At 44.7% G+C, this 21509-nt stretch overlaps 1 protein-coding gene across 9 annotated transcripts in view; it reads left to right on the top strand.

Annotated features, from left to right (window-relative positions):
- Positions 1-21509, top strand: part of SHC1 (SHC adaptor protein 1) — a 170294-nt gene that overhangs the window by 62337 nt on the left and 86448 nt on the right. For all 9 annotated transcript variants that reach the window (XM_068126930.2, XM_078785367.1, XM_068126925.2 and 6 more), the window contains one exon: positions 17306-17376. In XM_068126930.2, coding sequence (XP_067983031.1) covers positions 17306-17376 — 71 coding nt within the window. The remainder of the gene's footprint in view (positions 1-17305; positions 17377-21509) is intronic.

Genomic DNA, 21509 nt, shown 5'->3' on the forward strand with positions numbered 1-21509 from the left:
ATGTGCTTTTGAGGCAGAAAAGGGTGGACGAATGAATGAATGAATAGACAGGGAAAGAGGAGCGAGATGGCACAGTTTGATCACCATCTTCAAGCGTTAATCCTTGAATGGCTTTATTTTTCTGCTTGTCTGCAATTCTGTTTAACAATGGCAAGCACGGTAGAATCAGGACAAAATTTTGCATTAATTTTACAAACGTGCTTTTCCTTGAATTTAATTGACTCGACTAATCTTTCTTGGCAGCCTTCTTGGTGACCGAGGCAGGGCGAGCCTCCCTCTGGTTCTGGTTCACTCGGACTCTGCCTTTGTCTCAGGCTCTGCCTTGGGTTCAGACTCTGCCTTTGCTTCAGGCTCTGCCTTGGACTCTGCCTCTGTTGCTGGTTTAATTTACTGCTGGTTAAATTTGTGTTCACCTTGCGTCTCCGCTACTTGTTTCCTCGGCCTGTTGCTTCCTTGGCCTGTTGCTTCCTCGGCCTGTTGCCTCCTCGGCCTGTTGCCTCCTCGGCCTGTTGCCTCCTCGGCCTGTTGCTTCCTCGGCCTGTTGCTTCCTCGGCCTGTTGCTTCCTCGGCCTGTTGCTTCCTCGGCCTGTTGCTTCCTCGGCCTGTTGCTTCCTCGGCCTGTTGCTTCCTCGGCCTGTTGCTTCCTCGGCCTGTTGCTTCCTCGGCCTGTTGCTTCCTCGGCCTGTTGCTTCCTCGGCCTGTTACTTCCTTGGCTTCTGCTTCCGCCTTGGCTTCTGCCTCTGCCTTGGCTTTTGCCTCGGCCGCTACTTCGGCTTCTGCCTCAGCCGTCAGCCTTTGCTTCTGTCTCTGCTTCTACCATGGCCTCTGTTCCTGCATACTTCCATCTTCTAGCCATGGCTGGCTCACTTGCCAAATTCCTACTGCTCACTTTGAATCTCCGAATCCAAATTCATACTAGAAAGCCTCCCAAAATGCAAAGCCTATCCACTTTGTACTCTAACTAAACTTGACGAAAACAACAGTTGAAACAAGAACGGCATTTGGTGGAGAGCACACCTCTGCCAGGTTGAACATTTTACTTTTTGTGTCCCACTGTACCCAACCACTTCTTGTCACCTAACCACTCATTCACCGAGTTTTGTCATAAGTCGTCCACAACTTTTTGACACAACATGCTATATATTGTTTTTGGCCACATTATTCAATGGTGAAGAATCACTTAGAAATTAAAAATTTTTCGTATCCGGATCCATATTCAGATCTTCACCAAAATCGAATAGATTCGTCCTTGTCACACACACAACCGGTCCACCAAGTTTCATCCGAATCCGTCCTTAACCTTTTGAGATATCGTGCTACATATTGGTTTTAGCCCTCTCGCTCAATGGTGAAAAATCACTCAAATTTTCGGATCCAGATCCGAATCCAAATCTTCACCAAAATATAATAACTCCGTCCTTGTCACATACCCAACCTCTCCAAATTTCGTCCGAATCTGTCCACAACTTTTTGAGTTATCCTGTTCACAAAGAAATAGACAGACAGACGTGTGAAAACATAACCTCTTTGGTAATAATAATGGTAATAATAGTGTCGGGTTGGTAATAATAGTGCAGGCTTTGATGGGACTAATGGCCACCTCTTGCGTCAAAAGTTCCTTGTAAGGGAACATATTATTAGCTAGATGAGATATCCGTTGTTTGCCCGGGGGAAATCTGTGTACGTGGGGGTTGGGGGAGAGTGGGTGGGATCCGGGCAAATGTGGAGGGGGTTGGTGAGGGGTGGGGCGGGAGACGTGGGGGTAGAAAGTTGAGTGGTCACCCAGGTCACAAATACCTGGTCATCCAAGTGAAACTAAGTTTGGGGGTGAGGATGGGAAGGGGTAGTGTTGTGGAGGGCTTCGGGTGTTGGGGTGGGGGAAGGTCAAAGTGCAAAACCATCCTGGAGGAATGGACACACTTGATACCAATTTAGAGCCTCGTGGGTCAGATAGTATGGCCAGTGAATCAGAACACACACGCACTCACACCTGGGTAACCATTTGCTGAATACAGCAGCAAAGTCAAAATGTGGTAAACAGTCAGAAATTGTCGCCTTTGTTATCCACTGGCGATTAGCATCTCTCCTGGCAGTGATAGCCTTTGATGTTTCTGCAGCCCACTCCCTTGCTATCTGCTGGCGATTAGCATCTCTCCTGGCAATGATAGCCTTTGATGTTTCTGCAGCCCACTCCCTTGCTATCCACTGGTGATTAGCATCTCTCCTGGCAGTGATAGCCTTTGATGTTTCTGCAGCCCACTCCCTTGCTATCCGCTGGCGATTAGAATCTCTCCTGGCAGAGATAGCCTTTGATGTTTCTGCAGCCCACTCCCTTGCTATCCACTGGCGATTAGCATCTCTCCTGGCAGAGATAGCCTCTGATGTTTCTGCAGCCCGCTCCCTTGCTATCCGCTGGCGACTAGCATCTCTCCTGGTAGAGATAGACTCTGATGTTTCTGCAGCCTGTGCCCTTGTCTTCCGCTGGCGACTAGCATCTCTCCTGGCAGAGATAGCCTCTGATGTTTCTGCAGCCCGCTCCCTTGCTATCCGCTGGCGACTAGCATCTCTCCTGGTAGAGATAGACTCTGATGTTTCTGCAGCCTGTGCCCTTGTCTTCCGCTGGTGATTAGCATCTATCCTGGCAGATAGCCTCTGTTTCTGCAGCCTGCACCCTTGCTATTTTGTCGCGTGTACATGCAAGTCGATTGTAAGTGTTTTCAAGTGTCTCCTGCATGCAATCAAGCCTGCCTTTTGCATGCGGCAGTTGAGGTGCTACGACATATATTCATCATGTTCCTCCGCCCATCTGTGTGAACTTCCTCCGGTATCGACATTTGCGTGTCGGCAATTCCGCACGCATTATTCGATATATCCGGGAAATAAATTCAGGGTTATTCAAGGCTGAATGTTGTGAAAATGTAGAATGGCCGCCCATCATTATAACGGGCTTTTGCACTGGTGGATTCTTGCCTGGTTTGGGAAATTAAATGTACGAGGATCACATTGAAGACATGATGTCAATGGTGCCTTAGTTATGACGTCATAATTCGACAAATACAACACTTATCCATCCGATCATTATTGATTTTTTTCCAGCAACTGTTGGTCTGATGGGCACGAAATTTTCACCACAGGAGCCCCTCCTCCTTTAGAATATTTTAATGATAATCATGTTGTCATAGGTCATGTGTTACAGGTGCCATCTTGGAAAAACCAAATAACGTTGCACCTCTATATCTCCAAAACCACGCGGTGGAAAAAATTGAAACATGGCTCATTGTAAATAACTCCATATGGGGAATAGGTGTTGTTAACGATGATGTCATTGGTGCCATAATTATGACATCATAATTTGACAGGGACAACGCTTAGTCTGGTCAGTTTGAAATTTATTGAGCATGATCTATGCAACAATTATATTAGAGAATATAAATGTATGATGTCATCGCTCACGTGGTCTGGCAGCCATATTGGATCAAAGAAAAACAATGTTCAAAAACAGAAGAGTTGGCTCACAACAGGTTGACTGCGCAGGGTAAGTATTCTATGAATACAATCTATTTGTCTGAGGAGGTCAGACACAAAATTGTAGCCATGCATGAACAGTCTCAAGGCTACAAGTCCATCTCCAGAGACCTTGATGTTCCTGTGTCCACTGTTCAAGCTGACCTTCAGACACAAGGTACTACAGTTTTAACTCGCACCATCCGCTACCAACTCAATGAAAGGGGGTTCTATGGTAGGAGACCCAGGAGGACCCCACTGCTGAGAGAGAGACATAAGAAACCCAACTGAAGTTGGCCAAAACACACCTGAACTAGAACGGCACTTGGTGGAGTGCATACCTCCGCCAGGCTGAACAGTTTGTTTTGTATCCCAATGATAGGCCGGATCTGGATTCAGACCAGAACCAAAATCCAATCAGCTTGTTCTTGTCACCTAACAAACTCATCCACCTAGTTTAGTCATCCATAACTTTTTTAAATATCATGTTATATATCGCTTTTCGCCCGACCCCTCAATGGTGAAGAATCACTTAAAAATTAAATAACTCTCGTATCCGAATCCATATTCAGATCTTCACCAAAATCGAATCGATTCATCCGTTGTCACACACACAATTGGTCCACTAAGTTTCTTCCAAATCCATCCATACCTTTTTGAGACATCGTGCTATGTATCGGTTTTATCCCCATCACTCAATGGTGAAGAATCACTTAGAAATTAAATAATTCTCGTATCCGAATCCATATTTAGATCTTCACCAAAATCTAATCGATTAGTCCTTGTCACACATGCAACCTGTCCACCAAGTTTCGTCCAAATCCATTGACAACTTTTTGAGATATCCTGCATATATATATACCTCCAAACCCCGAGAGGAGCCACTGCAGAAAAATACGTTACTCTGGGTTAGAAATAGTGCAACCACACCCATGATTATAAACAAACAAATATTGTATTGAATATCACACCAGAATAACGGTACAACCAATGCAATGGCAATCAAAAGTACACTTCATACATCTTATGATGGTACCATCAGCTAACCGGCATAAGGTAACTCACTGCGTTCCCAGTGAGTGAAAAAGAACCCTCCTCAATATCTCTATAACTCCCAGGTGATCCCCTCCTGCAAGTAGTGATGAGACGATGAGGCGATTACTGAAGCGTAGGCAAAGCGCAGACAGTCATGTGGTCCAAACCGAAGGTAAACTGGCAGCGGGATGGGGAGTCCCAAAGGCCCCCTCCAGACGTACACGTTCACAGCTCACTCAGCAAACCGCAACGTAATTGGAGACGAAGCGGTCGTACACACACATCCCCGTCAGACGGTAGGATGTTGGGGTAAAGCTGGCGAAGCAAAACCTTTGTAGGTGTCCGAAGCGCGAGGCTCAAAATGGCCGACGGCTCATACTTGAGTCGATGCGACTCAGCGAGGATTCGTCGAAATCTCAGCGCCCAAACCTGGCTACACCGATTTTCCAATTCCAGCGATAATTCCTATCGCCGGATGTCCTTTCAAGGAACTCAAAATTCCCTCGCGACTTTCGGTAGACCACGCTCGCTACGGAGCCGCGACGTCACACGTCTTCCCCGACTTTGCTCGCCACGCCTCTCTCCCTCTTCTTCATCCTTCCGGTTCGGTTTCCTGTATCATTTAAAGTTAACCTTTTTAACTTTTGATAACTGTTCATGAATGCTAAACCTTTTGAAGATAATAATAGTACATAATATCAGAAATATGTCAAGTGGGTGAAAACCACAACAGCGGAAGTGACGAATCCGTAACACTTCCCCCCCTCAAGAAAGAAAGTTTGAACACAGCGAAAACTTTCTTTGCAGATAAACTCTTTAAACAAACAAAAGTAAACTCACAACCCAAATCCTCAATTCCCGTGAGCAACAATAATCAATATTACCCAAAAATAAAGCAACAAACTTTCACACAACCCACAGAGCTTTCCCAAGTTAATTCACTCTGGACAAAGCGTCAACAATGACATTGTCCCTGCCCTTTACATGTTCAATTTCCCCGTTGAGCCCCTGCAAAGCCAAACTCCATCTCAGCACCCTCTGATTTTTTCTTTTAGTTTATTTTGAATGAAGGTGAAGGGGTGGTGATCAAAAGTCCAAAGTCAAACAAATCTACAGCACTTTTTCCGGGAGGCCGAGCTGAGAGCCAGGTTCCATGGTGGTTGGGTGGGGAGGCCTGGAAGTATTCACTACATGGACGCCTTTAGGAACGTGGCATTCACGGTTAATCCGTGTAGGAATCTTGGCTCGGCTGCTCCATAGCATTCAGTGCTTCAACTCTTCCGAACTTTCATAATAATCACGGTTGGACCGCTTGTCACTGTAGTCACATGAATAGCGGTCTCCTTCTCGGCCACTACTCTGATAAATCCTTCCTTCGGGAGCTGCCGTAACTCTGGGAGCCTCCATAATAATATTGATTGCGGCCACCACCAAAACTACTACTCCGTTGTTCTCCTCTGTAGCCCCCTCGACACCTATGAAATGCCTTCCCTACTGTTATGGTCCGACCCTCCAACTCCTTGCTATTCAGATCCTTTTCTGCATCTCTGGCGTCCTTTGAGTTTTCAAACGTGACAAAGCCAAACCTTCTTGACTTTTGTGTCTCCCTGTCTTTTATCAGCAGCACTTCCAAAAGCGGTCCATATTTGCTGAAGGCAGACTCCAGAACATCTTCCTTTGTTTTGAAGTTCAGTCCCCCTACAAAGAGCTTGCCAATATTGCCTCCATCCCTGACTTGCGTGTGCTGACACTTAGTTTCAGGGTACTTCCTCTTCTCTTCAGGGCGCTTCCTACAAGGCTTTTCAACAAACATTGGGTTACCAGAAACTTGACCACTGGCCAAATCATTCCCGATAACAAAAGATACTCACTCTACAGGAAGAGTGGCTTCGGTGACCGGTCCTGACACCAAATCAGACTCCAAATTGATGACATGAAGTGGAGCTCTAACACAGCCACTAATCCCCTGTAAACGAACACTATCCCCAGTTGCCGTCTCCTCTGACAATGGCAAAATGCCTTCAAGCATTAAAGATTGATGTGCTCCTGTGTCCCTCAATACCCTAACAGGTCTCGGGTTAGTCGAGTCTCCATCCAGTGAAACAAACCCCTCTGAAATAAATGGTTGGTAACCCTTTTGAGGGCGATTTCTCACATTTGCCATTGCATTCGGAGTTGTACTAGTCGAACTCCGCTCCTGATTTCCCTTTTCCAGAGCATAACAGTGGGACATCAAGTGTCCAGGTTTATGGCAAAAAGCGCAAGTAGGCCCGGAGGAGAACCTCGTGGTCTGGCTCGAGCCCCCTGGAGGATGAGTCCGTCTTGGAACTGTAGACCTCTGATCCCTAAGAGTCGCGGTATCCGATCTGTCCTCATAGTCATCTCTAGACCGCCCCCCTGAATCTTCGTTCTCCGCACCGGATGTATCATAACTCTCCGTGCGAACTCTAGGCGGGAAGTTCGGTTAATGGAACCTCATCCTGTGTGTTAAGGCATAGTCATCTGCCATGGTTGCTGCCTCATACAACTTTGGTACTTTCCTTTCCTCCAGATGTACTTTAATGTCCTCATGGACACACTGTTGGAATTCCTCCACCAGGATCAATTGTCGCAATAGTTTGAAGTCTTTCCCGACCCCTTTTGAATCACACCACCGATCAAACATGGTTTCTTTCATTCTGGCAAACTCCACATGGGTCTCACTCTCCCTCTTCCTGGCGTTCCAGAATTTTTGCCGGTAAGCTTCAGGGACCAATTCATAGGCTTTGAGAATGGTTTTCTTCACTATCTCATAATCTGCACATTGCTCAATCGGTAAAGCCGAATAAATATCTTGAGCTTTACCCACCAGAACACTTTGCACTAACATGGTCCAGGACTCCTCCGGCCATTTTAGCATTCGAGCCACTTTCTCAAAGTGTAAAAAAAACTTGGCTACCTCCTTTTCATTGAAGAGTGGAACCAGCCTAACATGTCTGCCAACATCCCAGGTGTTCTGACTTGGTGTCGAACCAGTCAGCATGGATGGTACCTCTCCCCGTTCTTTCATTAAGTCCAGCTCCTTGAGTTTAATTTCCCGCTGAAGCGCCGAGTCCCGTTCCCTTAACTCCCTTTCGGCTTTTCTCTCCTCTGCTTTTTTCTCTTCTAACCTTTCTTCGAGTTCTCTTGCAGCTCTCCTTTCCTCTGTTTTTTTTTTTCTCTTCTAACCTTTCCTGGAGTTCTCTTTCCTGTGTTGCTCTTTTCCCCTCGAGTTCTCTTGCAGCTCTCCTTTCCTCTGCTTTTTTCTCTTATAAACCTTTCCTGGAGTTCTCTTTCCTGTGCTGCTCTTCTTTCCTCGAGTTCTCTTTCCTTTGCTTTTAACCTTTCCTGGCTCTGCAATTGCATCTCCATTTTTTGGAGCTCCACATTTTAGTGTTCTTCTGGTGACCAATCCAAGGCTCCCTCTTTCCATGTTCCTAGTTCCACCATAGATTCTATCACCACTGTCTGCATCTCTGTTTTCTTCATTTTAGCTCGGACCTCCAAGCTAAAATGTTTGGCCAATATCAAGAGTTCCGATTTTAGTAACGCTCGGAACTGTGCCTCACTAGGTGTCGCTGCAAACTTCTCTGCGTCAAACTCCATGGTGACTATCCGTTAGCACCTGTTAACCTTCCCACAAGAAATTTAAAAAAACCCAAAAATATCTTCTTCTTTTTTGTTTGTTTTTTGAAAAATTTGGGAATGTTGGAAAATATTCCAAAATTGGAAAATTTGGGAATGCTAGGGAATTCTTTCCCGGATGAAATTTAAGGAATTTAATCCACCGTCCGAGATTTAGGGAATTTAATCCGCAAAGCCGAGTCCCCAATTTTTCCACAGTACAAACCCCAAATTTCAATCTGGGTCAATCCCAAATGGATGTTTTTAGGGAATTAAATCCCGGACGAGCCCCCAATTTCTGTTACGTGTTCCTCCCCGACCTCCTGGTCTCGGTATACCTCCGAACCGCGAGAGGAGCCACGGCAGAAAAATACGTTACTCTGGGTTAGAAATCAATAGTGCAACCACACCCATGATTATAAACAAACAAATATTGTATTGAATATCACACCAGAATAACGGTACAACCAATGCAATAGCAATCAAAAGTACACTTCATACATCTTATGATGGTACCATCAGCTAACAGGCATAAGGTAACTCACTGCGTTCCCAGTGAGTGAAAAAGAACCATCCTCAATGTCTCCATAACTCCCAGGTGATCCCCTCCTGCGAGTAGTGATGAGACGATGAGGCGATTACTGAAGCGTAGGCAAAGCGCAGACAGTCACGTGGTCCAAACCGAAGGTAAACTGGCAGCGGGATGAGAAGTCCCAAAGGCCCCCTCCAGACGTACACGTTCACAGCTCACTCAGCTAACCGCAACGTAATTGGAGACGAAGCGGTCGCACACACACATCCCCGACAGACGGTAGGATGTTGGGGTAAAGCTGGCGAAGCAAAACCTTTGTCGGTGTCCGAAGCGCGAGGCTCAAAATGGCCGACGGCTCGTACTTGAGTCGATGCGACTAGGTGAGGATTCGTCGAAATCTCAGCGCCCAAACCTGGCTACGCCGATTTTCCAATTCCAGCGATGATTCCTACCGCCGGATGTCCTTTCAAGGAACTCAAAATTCCCTCGCGACTTTCGGTAGACCACGCTCGCTACGGAGCCACGACGTCACGCGTCTTCCCCGACTTTGCTCGCCACACCTCACTCTTCTTCTTCATCCTTCCGGTTCGGTTTCCTGTATCATTTAAAGTTAACCTTTTAAACTTTTGATAACTGTTCATGAATGCTAAACCTTTTGAAGATAATAATAGTACATAATATCAGAAATATGTCAAGTGGGTGAAAACCACAACAGCGGAAGTGATGAAACCGTAACAATATATATATATATATATATATATATATATATATATATATATATATATATATATATATATATATATATATATATATATATATATACATATATATATATATATATATGTATATGTATATATATATATATATATATATATATATATATATATATTGTTCGGGTTTTGAGAACCCTGCACTTTGTAAAGTGTTGTAAATATACCCCTTTGTAAATAATTCTTTTTGTAAATACCTCCATTCATTGTAAAGGTCAAAGGTCGTCCCCTAGTTCGTCCACATCGCAACACATAGCGAATCATAGGCCCTTTTCGTAGTTATTTCATTATTATGTGTTCCAGGTAAGGCTGTGTTTCCAATAGTTGACTCTACGTTGCATCAATCAAATAAGATAGGCCCCCTTCAATTTGCCCAATCGTCTGTTTAAAGTGCCAGTAAGGCGGCGTTCGCCGCCGTTGCATTGGGCTGTTTTGTTGGCATCACACCGCCAAAACTCCATTACGCACGAGGCCAAGAAGGGGGGAGGAGCCGCCGGATCACGGGCGTGGCACCAACTCGTCATCAAAGGTGGAGTCAGAGAGCCCTTACCAACCAACCAGCGCCGAGGTGAGCGACCCGGTAGGCGTGCCCTCATAGCCCGCGGTCTGATTTCGGGGATGGCAATAAAAGGAGGAGTGAGGGACTGCTTACACAGATGAGTGAGGGAGCACGAACCGAGAAGTTGAGTTGGAGTAAGAGAGAGGAGGGAGAGAGGAGCGAACATCGAACATTCATTCTTGGCGTGGACATCCTGCGGCGTGTGAGAGTCGGCACGCTCATGGGCGATACCAACCGCGCTGCCTGCCGGGTTTTTCGCCACTGAACCGGAGCGTGGACGTTCAAGCGGGACCTCGACGTCGTGCCGTGATCCCCGGACCTCCCTGCCCACCCGCTCGGTGGACCGTCTGCCCCTCTCATCCTTCCAGCCAGTCCTGCCTGCAATCCCCATTCGTGTACGTGAGTTTGTGCTGTCTGTATTGTCCTGGGTATAAGTAAGACTGTTTAAGGATTTGCGCTGTCTTCTTCTTCTTCATATTACTTTCGTTCCTCTCTTCCTTTGGTTTGTGGTAAATAATTAATAAACCCCTGTTCCTCCTTATTCTTTTGGTTTTATTCTCGTCCGATCGTCTTTGTCTTTTCCCAATTGAGTACCTGTGGCGCGATTTTGGCCGAACCATTTTTAATCGGGTTTAGTCTTTGGTTAACGGCCCGCGTCGCAGCTCGCTTCGCTCGGCGCAATCCATCCATTACGCTGCGGCCCGGGCGGGAGTATTTCCTCGCTTACCGGAAGGCGCTGGTACTTAGGTCAAAGGAAGAATTGGGCTACTACCCTATTCAGAGCTGACCGGGAGTGGCGAGATACCCCCAGGATCGGTCGGACGGCCAGCTTAACAGGACAAGGGGATTAACCCCCCCCCCCCCCCTTGCTAATGGGAGTGCCGTCCCCCGGATCCGTAACAATATCGTTTTTGGCCCGATCTCCCAAAGGTGAAGAATCACTTTAAAAATTCTTCTAGCCGAATCCGAATGCAGATCTTCACCAAAATCTAATCATTTTGTCAGAGTCACATACACTACCTCTCTGCCAAATTCTGTCCGAATCAGTCCACAACTTTTTGAGATATCATGTTCACAGACAGACAAACAAACAAGCAGACAGACAGGGGTGAAAACATAACCTCCATCCACCTTTGGTGGTGGAGGTAAAAGGCAAAATCTTTCTGGGAGAATGTACAGTGGACAGATGAGACCAAATTAAAGCTTTTTAGTAGAGCACATCATCTCTATGTTTACAGAAAACAAAATGAAGCCTTCAAAGGAAAGAACACCTTTCCTACAGTCAAACATGGAGGAGGTTCCGTGATGTTTTGGGGTTGCTGTGCTGCCTCTGGTACTGGGTGCCTTGAGTGTGTGCATGGCCTCATGAAATCAGGAGATTACCAAGTCATTTTGGAGCGCAATGTTGAACTCGGTGTCAGAAAGATGGGTCTCCGTCAAAGGTGATGGGTCTTGCAGCAGGACAATGACCCCAAACACACTTCAAAAAGCACCCAGGAATGGTTCAAGACACAATACTGGACTGTTCTGAAGTGGCCAGCAATGAGTCCAGATCTAAATCCTATTGAACACCTGTGGGGAGAACGCACCCTTCAATTATGGGAGAACTGGAGCAGCTTGCACAAGAAGAGTGGGCCAAACTGCCAGTAGAGAGGTGTAGGAATCTTATTCATGGCTATAGGAAGCGCTTGACTGCAGTTATTTTGTCCTTTGTGCTACCAAATATTTGTGCTACCAAATATTAAGTCTTGGGTGTCAATAATTTTGTCAGTCATTTATTTTTATTTTCTGATTAAAAGGATATATTAAGTTCTGAATCAAAAACAAAGGTTCTGTAATATTAAAAGTGAAATAAAGAATTGTGGAGACCAAATACTTTTGTCAATTTCAACTTAATTTTTAGAGAAAATTGTGAGTTATTTGAAAAAGGTGCAAGGGTGCCAATATTTTTGGCCACGACTGTTGGGTTGAAGCACCATGCATTGCTCTCCATGAGCCACAACTTCAAACACTCAACAGCAAATCGATGTTGATCAGTATGGTCTCAGTCCATATAATACTTATTATTCATGGACAGTAAAATAATCTCACGAGCTGGTGCTTGGTAAAAATTAAATGGTATTATATTTGTGTTGAAGGTAGGAGTGCCTTTGTTTATTAGCTGATGTGTGTGTTCCTGGAGCCAGAATAGCTCATTCTTGCTGATCCTTTAAACAAGTTGTGAACGGTTCTGTACGTCACATTTGTGTTATCTACATTTGTTTGTTGTTCACTCCTTCTATTCAGATATTATGTCCTAAACACTGAAAACCCCACAAAAATTCCCCTAAATATTCCTACAGGTCAGGTCGCACAAGATCTGCCAGCCACCCTCTGATGGTTAAACTGCCGAAATCTCGGCTCTCTGCTCACCTTCACTCTTTCATTCCTCTTTTCTCCCGCCTCTGGAACAAACTCCCACACTCACTTCAATCACACTCCTCCCTCCAGGTCTTCAAAACAGCTGTTCACCACCATCTCTTATCTTCCCCCATCCAAAACCTTGATCTTTTCTACCCCCACTAATTCACCCCAGATCCACCTTGTTTGAAATTCCAACTTCTTTCCTGGAAGTCTTGGCAGTGTCCATATGTTTTATACCTCTCCCACCCCCCCCCCTTCCCATGCCTCCCCCCCAAAGCCCTCTCCCTCCCACAGTTCTCTCGATGTCTCCATGTCTCTCGGTCCCTGCTCTCAAATGTTGTGTTTGTGTCCTTCCCCCTCTCTCCCCATCTTGTCTACCGCTCCCGATGTTATTTGTTTTGTGTGTCTGTTTGTCTTTCTGTGTGATTAATGTTCGCTCTTTCACGAGCCTCGATCTTGTATACAAAAAAAACAAACAAAAAAAAAAAACACCATAAACATATGATTACTGGCTGAAATATTTAAACAAAAGGAATGGACAAAAATTACACTTTATTATAAATGGCCCCCTTGAGAAATGTCCTTTTTAAAATAAATTATAAACCTAATTAAATCTGTTGGTTGTGTTGGGCATGTATCAATATAAAATGCATATTTATTTGTCAATGCCCACTTCAACGTCACAAAGTTTCATATCCTTGGGCAAGGAGGGAGACGTTATTCAAAATATGACCCTTCCCACTGTTGCTTGGTAATGAGCAGGATGAAAATTTAAATTGATTGATTGATTGATTGATCAGATCCAATCCATGATATGGTCGAGCTGTCATTGACATAGCTGATATGATAGAGCTCCAATCCATGATATGACTGACAGAATAGCCAAGAGGTATGCACACTCACCTCTTACTCTAAGCTGTCAGGCCTCTGCTGGAATCCCGACCCAGCTATAAACGTCCATGCCGGTGTTACACAGGCAGGGTGATTAATCAATGTGTGTGCCGTCCCTTGGATGGACGTCAAATAGGCGTCCCATCTTTCTTTTTTCTTCTTTTTTTTTTTCTTTTTTTTTTGTATACTGAATCGAGGCTCGTGAAAGAGCTAACATTTATTTCACAAACAAATCAACCAGACAAACAAAATATACAAAAAGAGGGAGCGGAAGACAAGATGGGGAGAGAAGGGGAAGCACACAACCACAACATTTGAGAGCAGGGAGAAGTGTGGGAGGGAGAGGGCTTGGGGGCAGGAGGCGTGGGAAGGGGAGGGGGGGGGGGGGGAGAGGTATAAAACACAAGGGGACCGAAATTAGCGGGGGTAGAAAAGATCAAGGTTTTGGATGGGGGAGGATAAGAGATGGTGGTGAACAGCTGTTTTAAAGACCTGGAGGGTGTAGTGGGATTGAAGAGAGAGTTTGTTCTCTCTCTCAAGTGGGATTGAAGAGAGAGATTGAAGAGAGAGATTGAAGAGAGAGATTGAAGATAGAGTGAGAGAGTTTGTTCCAGAGGTTGTTTTTTTTTTTTTTTTTTTTTTTTTTTTGTATACAAGATCGAGGCTCGTGAAAGAGCGAACATTAATCACACAGAAAGACAAACCGACACATAAAACATATAACATCGGGAGCGGTAGACAAGATGGGGAGAGAGGGGGAAGGACACAAACACAACATTTGAGAGCAGGGACCGAGAGACATGGAGACATCGAGAGATCTGAGAGAGGGCGAGGGCTTTGGGGGGGGGGGGCATGGGAAGGGGGCGGTGGGAGAGGTATAAAACATATGGACACTGCCAGGACTTCCAGGAAAGAAGTTGGAATTTCAAACAAGGTGGATCTGGGGTGAATTAGCGGGGGTAGAAAAGATCAAGGTTTTGGATGGGGGAAGATAAGAGATGGTGGTGAACAGCTGTTTTAAAGACCTGGAGGGAGGAGTGGGATTGAAGGGAGTGAGGGAGTTTGTTCCAGAGGAGGGAGAAAAGAGGAATGAAAGAGTGAAGGTGAGCAGAGAGCCGAGATTTCGGCAGTTTAACCATCAGAGGGTTGCTGGCAGATCTTGTGCGACCTGTAGGAATATTTGGGGGACAGAGCACAGAGAGAGCTGGGGGTGCAAGGCCGGAGAGGAGTCGGTAGAAGACAGAAAGACCACCTACCTGCCTGCGGTGAGTGAGTGAAAGGCCCTCAGAGATAGCTTCATCGCGGGAGATTCCAATAATTCTGAAAGCTTTGGTTTCAACAGCGTGAAGCCGAGCTAGGTGTGAGGCAGGAGCACCGGCCCATAGGGGAGAACAGTATTCCATTGAGCTGCGGATGAAAGCCTTGTATGTGGTGAGGAACTCAGGTGTGCCGAGGAAGGACTTCGCACGACGGAGGATGCCCAGTCGGCGACTGGCTTTGGAGGCCAGCTTGGAAATGTGGTTTTCCCAAGAAAGATCATGGCAGATAGTCAGACCCAAAATCTTGAGCGACAGAACTTCTTGGAGAGGATTGTTGAGAAAGTAGATGGGAGGGTTGTCCAGTCGATCTTTTCGGAGAGACATAGTAAGAGTGTGAGATTTGTCAGGATTGAAAGACATGTTCCACTTGTTTGACCAGTCTGTGATTTTGTCCAGGTCTTCAGAGAGTGAGGAGGCAGCAGACTGCCGATCTGAGGGAAGAGGAATGGAGCGGCAGAGAGTGGAGTCATCAGCAAAGAGATAGAGAGGATTTTCGAGAGAGTCAGAGAGATCATTGATGAAGACCAGAAAAAGCACGGGGCCCAGAACACTGCCTTGGGGAACTCCAGCCTGAACAGGAAGAGGAGATGAGAGAAACCCATTCAGGGCCACACGTTGACGGCGACTAGAGAGGAAGTCCGCCAGCCATGCGTGGAGATTTCCATGGATACCAAAGGAGGAGAGTTTGGTGAGCAGAGCGGGGTGCCAGACCGTGTCGAAGGCACGTGATATGTCGAGGGAGACAGCTCTAATTTCCTGTTTGGCATTGAGGACCTCCATCCATTGTTGAGACAGCAGAAGCAGCATGTCCAGAGTAGAGTGACCTGGTCTGAAACCAAATTGATGATCAGAGATCAAGCCATTGGAGAAGAGGAAAGATTTCATATCCGAAGCAATGATGGATTCCATGACTTTGCTGATAATTGGGAGAAGGCTGATTGGTCTGTAGTTGCTAGGATCTGTTTTTGCACCTTTTTTGTGCAAAGCGGTGATGTTGGCTGATTTCCAAGCAGATGGCAGTTGACCTTGAGCAAAAGAGAGGGTGAAGAGAACAGAGAGAGGGTGAGATAGAGCAGCAGAGCAGGATTTTAGGACCCGTGGGCTGATGCCGTCGGGTCCAGTTGCAGAATCAGAGTCGAGGGTTGACAGAAACTTTTCCACCTTGTCAGGAGGAAAGGACACGGAGTCCAGGAGCAGCAGGGTACGACTGGGTATGGTGGGTACAGAGAGGGATGGGTTTGGGACACAAGATTTAGAGGCAAACACAGAGTTCAGGCATTCAGCTTTTTCACGTGCGGAGTCAGCTGTGTAGCCGTTTGAGGTAAGGGAGGGGATGGAGGGGGAACAAACACCAGAAACGGATTTGACCAGACGCCACCAGGATTTGGAAGAGGGAGACAGATAAGAGAGTTCGGTCTTGAGAACGGAGAGATATTGTTTCCTGGCTCTCCTGAGGGTGGACACACACTTGTTTCGGGCTTTGTGAAAGGAAATGAGATTTCCTTCCGTTGGATTTGCTTTCCAGGAGACGAAGGCAAGTTGTTTCTGGGCAACAGCCTCACCACAAGATTCCGTGTACCATGGACGGGAGGAAGGGTATGACAACTGAAGACGAGATGGGATAAATCTGTGCATGAGAGAGAGCAATTTACTTTGGAAGAATTCCCAGGATGAGTTGATGTCAGAGGTGGTAGAGATGGGAGACCAGTCCAGATGATTGATGGCTGCTTGAAGACTGTGCCTTGTCAGGAGGAAAAGGGGAAAGGGAAAAGGAAAAGGAAAAGGTGAGCAGGTGGGGGAAAAGAGCAATGAAGGAGTGAAGGTGAGCAGAAAGTCTTGATTTTGGCAGTTTAACCATAAGAGGGTTGCAGGCAGATCTTGTGCGACCTGTAGGAATATTTGGGGGACAGAGCCCAGAGAGGGCAGGGGGGGCAAGGCCAGAGAGGAGTCGGTAGAAGACGGCATCTGCCAGCATTCGTTGCTGGATGTTGAAGATCTAATAGTGTCCTTCATGAAGAAGAGGCGAGCTATTGCCAGCACCATGAACAAATTCCAAATTCCTATCCTAACCAGCAGAGGGCATTGTATCAGCGGCACAGCCATGCCCTCAGCCAATGATGCTACCCAATGATGCATACCGATTGTCACATAGTGAAATAGAACGGTACTTGGTAGAGTGCATACCTCCGCTAGGCTGAACAATTTATTTTGTATCCACTGATAGGCCGATTCAGGATCTAGACCTGAACCAAAATCTAATCGCTTGTTCTTTTCGTCTAACCAACTCATCCACCTTGTTTTGTCATCAGTCCACAACCTTTTGAAATATCGTGATGTACAGTGTGTAGTTTTTGGCCCTATCACCCAATGGTGAAGAATCGCTTCAAAAAATTCTCTGATCCGGATCCGCATTCGAATCTTCACTAAAATTTAATCAATTCCTCCTTGTCACACACCCAACCTCTCCACCAAATATTGTCTGAATCCGTCCACAACGTTTTGAAATATCCTGTTCACATACAGACAGATATGGGTGAAAACATAACCTCCGTCACCTTCAGTGTTGGAGGTAACAATAGCCTGTACTTGTGTTCTACACCTACGTTTTTTTAATCACCACATTCCTATTTCACCATTGTTTTTCTTGCAGTACATGGGGTGTATCGAAGTACTCCAATCCATGAGGACTCTCGATTTTAACACTCGTACGTATGTTACCAGGTAAGATCCTTTGGGGCTGACGTCATAAAGGACTTTGATGTATATTCTATTTTTGTTTGCATGAATCGATCTCATTGAAGGGTCTTAAATTTTCCAACATTGTGGTTTACAGAGGAGAATAGTTTGGGGATTGGCTTGTTTGGGGTTCACACCTGAGCATAGGTCATGATATCAGGATCACACCTGAGCACAGGTCACGATATCAGTTGAAATTTAATATACTGTTGGTTGTTCTCTCCATGTCTCTTTTTCATTTGTGTAAAGGTACACTAATATCCCTCAGGTCTTTGTCTTAGATGTATCCATGCTCCTCAATGAGACTTGGACACCCCCCCCCCCACCCCCCTCCAACTCTCCAAAAAAGTAGTAGTTTGGTTTCCTAAATTTTATTCTTTCCCACAACAATCATTGTGCATTTAAGAACATTAAGCCATCTGCAAGCAATGAGTGACCAACTTCCCAAGCACGTAATTTTAACATTTTGTTGATGGGATTAATAGGTGTCTATATTTCTGACGAGTACGATGAGCGTGCTTCTGCAAGGTCGAGCACCATTAAATGTGTCCATTCTGTTACTGTGACACTACGTGGTCTCTGAGACACGGAGGCTTCACTGGGTTGTCCTTTTTTAGCTCACCTGGAACATAGTTCCAGGGAGCTTATGCGATGGTGCATCCTCCGTCAGTCCATAAACACTTGCAACTTCTTCTCCGAAACCGCTGATGGGATTGTGACGAAACTTGACACAAATGATATTTGGTATGTTGTGACTCAAGTTTGTTCACGGCACTAAGAAAATCAAAGTCTAAGAGGGTCTACGGGAGGTCAAAGTTGGTCCACGTTTGACCCCCCCAAAATAGGTATTCGCTTTCTTCTCTGAAACTACACACACGACCTCGATTAAACTTGACCACAATCTTAATCATTCTAAAGGGGTCCACGGTTTAAATTCTTATGTTTATTTGTTTAAATTCTTATGATTACGTTAGTATGATTCTACATACTGTTCTATGTGTTCTAGCAACCATTGAAATTAGTTTAAAATACCGTGATGCTGTTTAAAATACCTGTTCATATGTTAATGATGATGTCATAGGTGCCTCCATTATGATGTCATAATTCCACAAGTACAAAACTTCATCCAATCGAGATAAAATTTCTTGCCTTGAAATTTCATAGTAGATAGTTACGCTAAATATATATATAGTTTCGTTTAGTCGGTGTAGTACTGTAGTATACTGCTTTATTCTACCAGGTGAGTGCCCAGGGCTATTGGCCCTATTTAAAAAAAAATTATTCTACCCCAAAGTGAACTGTCTTATGCCATTCAGAATTCTGCTTTTGGTTTTGGTGTGCACAACAGGAAGTAGAAGATGATAACAATGATGCAAAAAGGGTTGGGAATAGGGGGTGAGGCAGAAATAATCCAGTGATAAAGGCAGAAGAAAACAAGTTGATGAACAGTTTCCTGCTTTGCACAACAAAGTTAGGTAGGGCACTGCCCCCGTTCACTTTACGGTATAAAATTGGCTCGGCCATGCACAGTTGGGCCTTAACGGGGATGGATGACATTCAATCTCAATGGCAGACTGCGCATCATCTGTGTGTTTCGCATGCTGATTGGGATGGCTGATGGAATGTTTCACATCCACAGATTTTGTATTAAGGGGTGTACAATAATGAGCAGGTCTTAACTCTGAACTGCCCTCGAACAGAGCAGTTGACATTTCAAAATTAGAATTTGGGTTTTGACAAGTGATAGCTAGCTGTGTAATTGTAACGGTTTTAATGTCTCAAAACTATGATTGGAAGAACTTTTGCTCTTTCCTCAAGTCCGATGACTTCCAGAGTTATTCTAAGCACGGTAGGATATACCAGATTGTAGGTTGAGTGTGAAGAATGGTTTGTGTGAGAGGGAAGGGCGAATCCATAACCGATCTAAGTGTGTGGAGCCAGGACTATATCTTCACACATCCACAATCATGTCCGAACCTTTTGAAAATACGTCATTACAACATCATGCATCTGACGTGCTCTGCCTTAGCTGTGAAATGAACGAAAAAGGAAGAAGTTTCTTGACAATGTTCGATGTAGCTTGCTGAGTGATGTAGTTTGAAACTTTTTTTTGTTAAATTGAAACAAAAGTCTATTTCAGGGAACTCTCATAATTATTGGATCTGATGAGTCTTCTTTTTTTCACTTTACATCCTCATTCGATTGCACGTTGAGCACAAAATGCAACTTGTATATTGCATTTTCAGATTTTTTTTTCTTCTTCTTGTATTGCTAGCAATTAGAAGGTGTAATATATATAATGAATTAAACATTGATCTGTTCAACTATACTACTACCACTAATACTACTACGACTTTTAGTTATATAATGTCCTTAATTAATCCCATCTTCCTGAGGGGGGAGTTTGGCACAATTCTCCCCTAAACTGGCTTGCAGGGCCTGGTACACGAATGAAGGAGGTGAGAGTACAGGTGTTTGTAATTCATTCAGCATGCCGGTGATAGTTACCCTACTCTTCGTTAATGACACCGTAGGATCTTTGACACCGACTAACCAATGTCCCCCGGATGCAGGGAGGCATCCGGGGGACGGCACACTTGATGATGCAAGGCCCGACCTGTAAAGTCCCAATCTAACAGTTTATTGTCAGACCGGAATCTAACCAAGGCCAGACAGGTCAAAGGTAAGTATTGGACATTACCTCTGCTGGACCATCCCATCAGGACCTTAGATTTAAGACCTAAGACTAAATTCATGTTGTCATGCTAATATGTGCATCACAAAAATGCAATTTTTGCAAGTTGCCAATTTGAAGTAAGACGTAGATAGAATTATTTGGCTGAGGTATGTGATTGTGCATTATGCTCGTATTATTTAGCGTTGTTTTAGATGAGGTATATGTGAAGTGTACATTATGCTCATATTATTTGGCATCGTTTTAGATGAGGTAAGTGAGTGCATTATGCTCGTATTATTTGGCATAGTTTTAGATGAGGTATGTGAGTGTACATTATGCTCGTATTATTTGGCGTCGTTTTAGATGAGGGATGTGAGTGTGCATTATGCTCGTATTATTTAGCGTTGTTTTAGATGAGGTATATGTGAAGTGTACATTATGCTCGTATTATTTGGCATCGTTTTAGATGAGGTAAGTGAGTGCATTATGCTCGTATTATTTGGCATAGTTTTAGATGAGGTATGTGAGTGTGCATTATGCTCGTATTATTTGGCGTAGTTTTAGATGAGGTATATGTGAAGTGTACATTATGCTCGTATTATTTGGCATAGTTTTACATGAGGTATGTGAGTGTGCATTATGCTCGTATTATTTGGCGTAGTTTTAGATGAGGTATGTGAGTGTGCATTATGCTCGTATTATTTGGCGTCGTTTTAGATGAGGGATGTGAGTGTGCATTATGCTCGTATTATTTGGCGTCGTTTTAGATGAGGGATGTGAGTGTGCATTATGCTCATATTATTTAGCGTTGTTTTAGATGAGGTATATGTGAAGTGTACATTATGCTCGTATTATTTGGCATCGTTTTAGATGAGGTAAGTGAGTGCATTATGCTCGTATTATTTGGCATAGTTTTAGATGAGGTATGTGAGTGTGCATTATGCTCGTATTATTTGGCGTAGTTTTAGATGAGGTATGTGAGTGTGCATTATGCTCGTATTATTTGGCGTCGTTTTAGATGAGGGATGTGAGTGTGCATTATGCTCATTATTACCTTCGCAAAAGCGGAAGGTTATGTTTTGATCGCTGTGTATTTATTTGTATGTCTGTGTGTGTGTGTGTGTGTATGTTATTCGCATAACTCAAAAAGTATTCAACCGAATTGCATGAAATTTGGTGGGATGATTGGTTATTATACGGGACACATTTGATTAGATTTTGGGAGCAATCGGGTCAAAGGTCAAGGTCAAGGTCACGAAAAGGTCAAAATCGTATTTTTACCATAGCGCGGTCAATTTTTATCCAATTGGCATGCAACTAATGCCAAAATGTTCAGAATTCAATGCCCGATCTTGTGATATACGACATGACCCAGTGAAGACATTACCCTTGTTAGCGGTTGGGGGTCAAAGGTCAGGGGGGTCACGACCTTGCAAAATGT

This window comes from Myxine glutinosa, chromosome 10, assembly GCF_964187855.1.
Source record: "Myxine glutinosa chromosome 10, kmMyxGlut1.1, whole genome shotgun sequence".
NCBI classification, from domain to species: Eukaryota; Metazoa; Chordata; class Myxini; order Myxiniformes; family Myxinidae; genus Myxine; species Myxine glutinosa.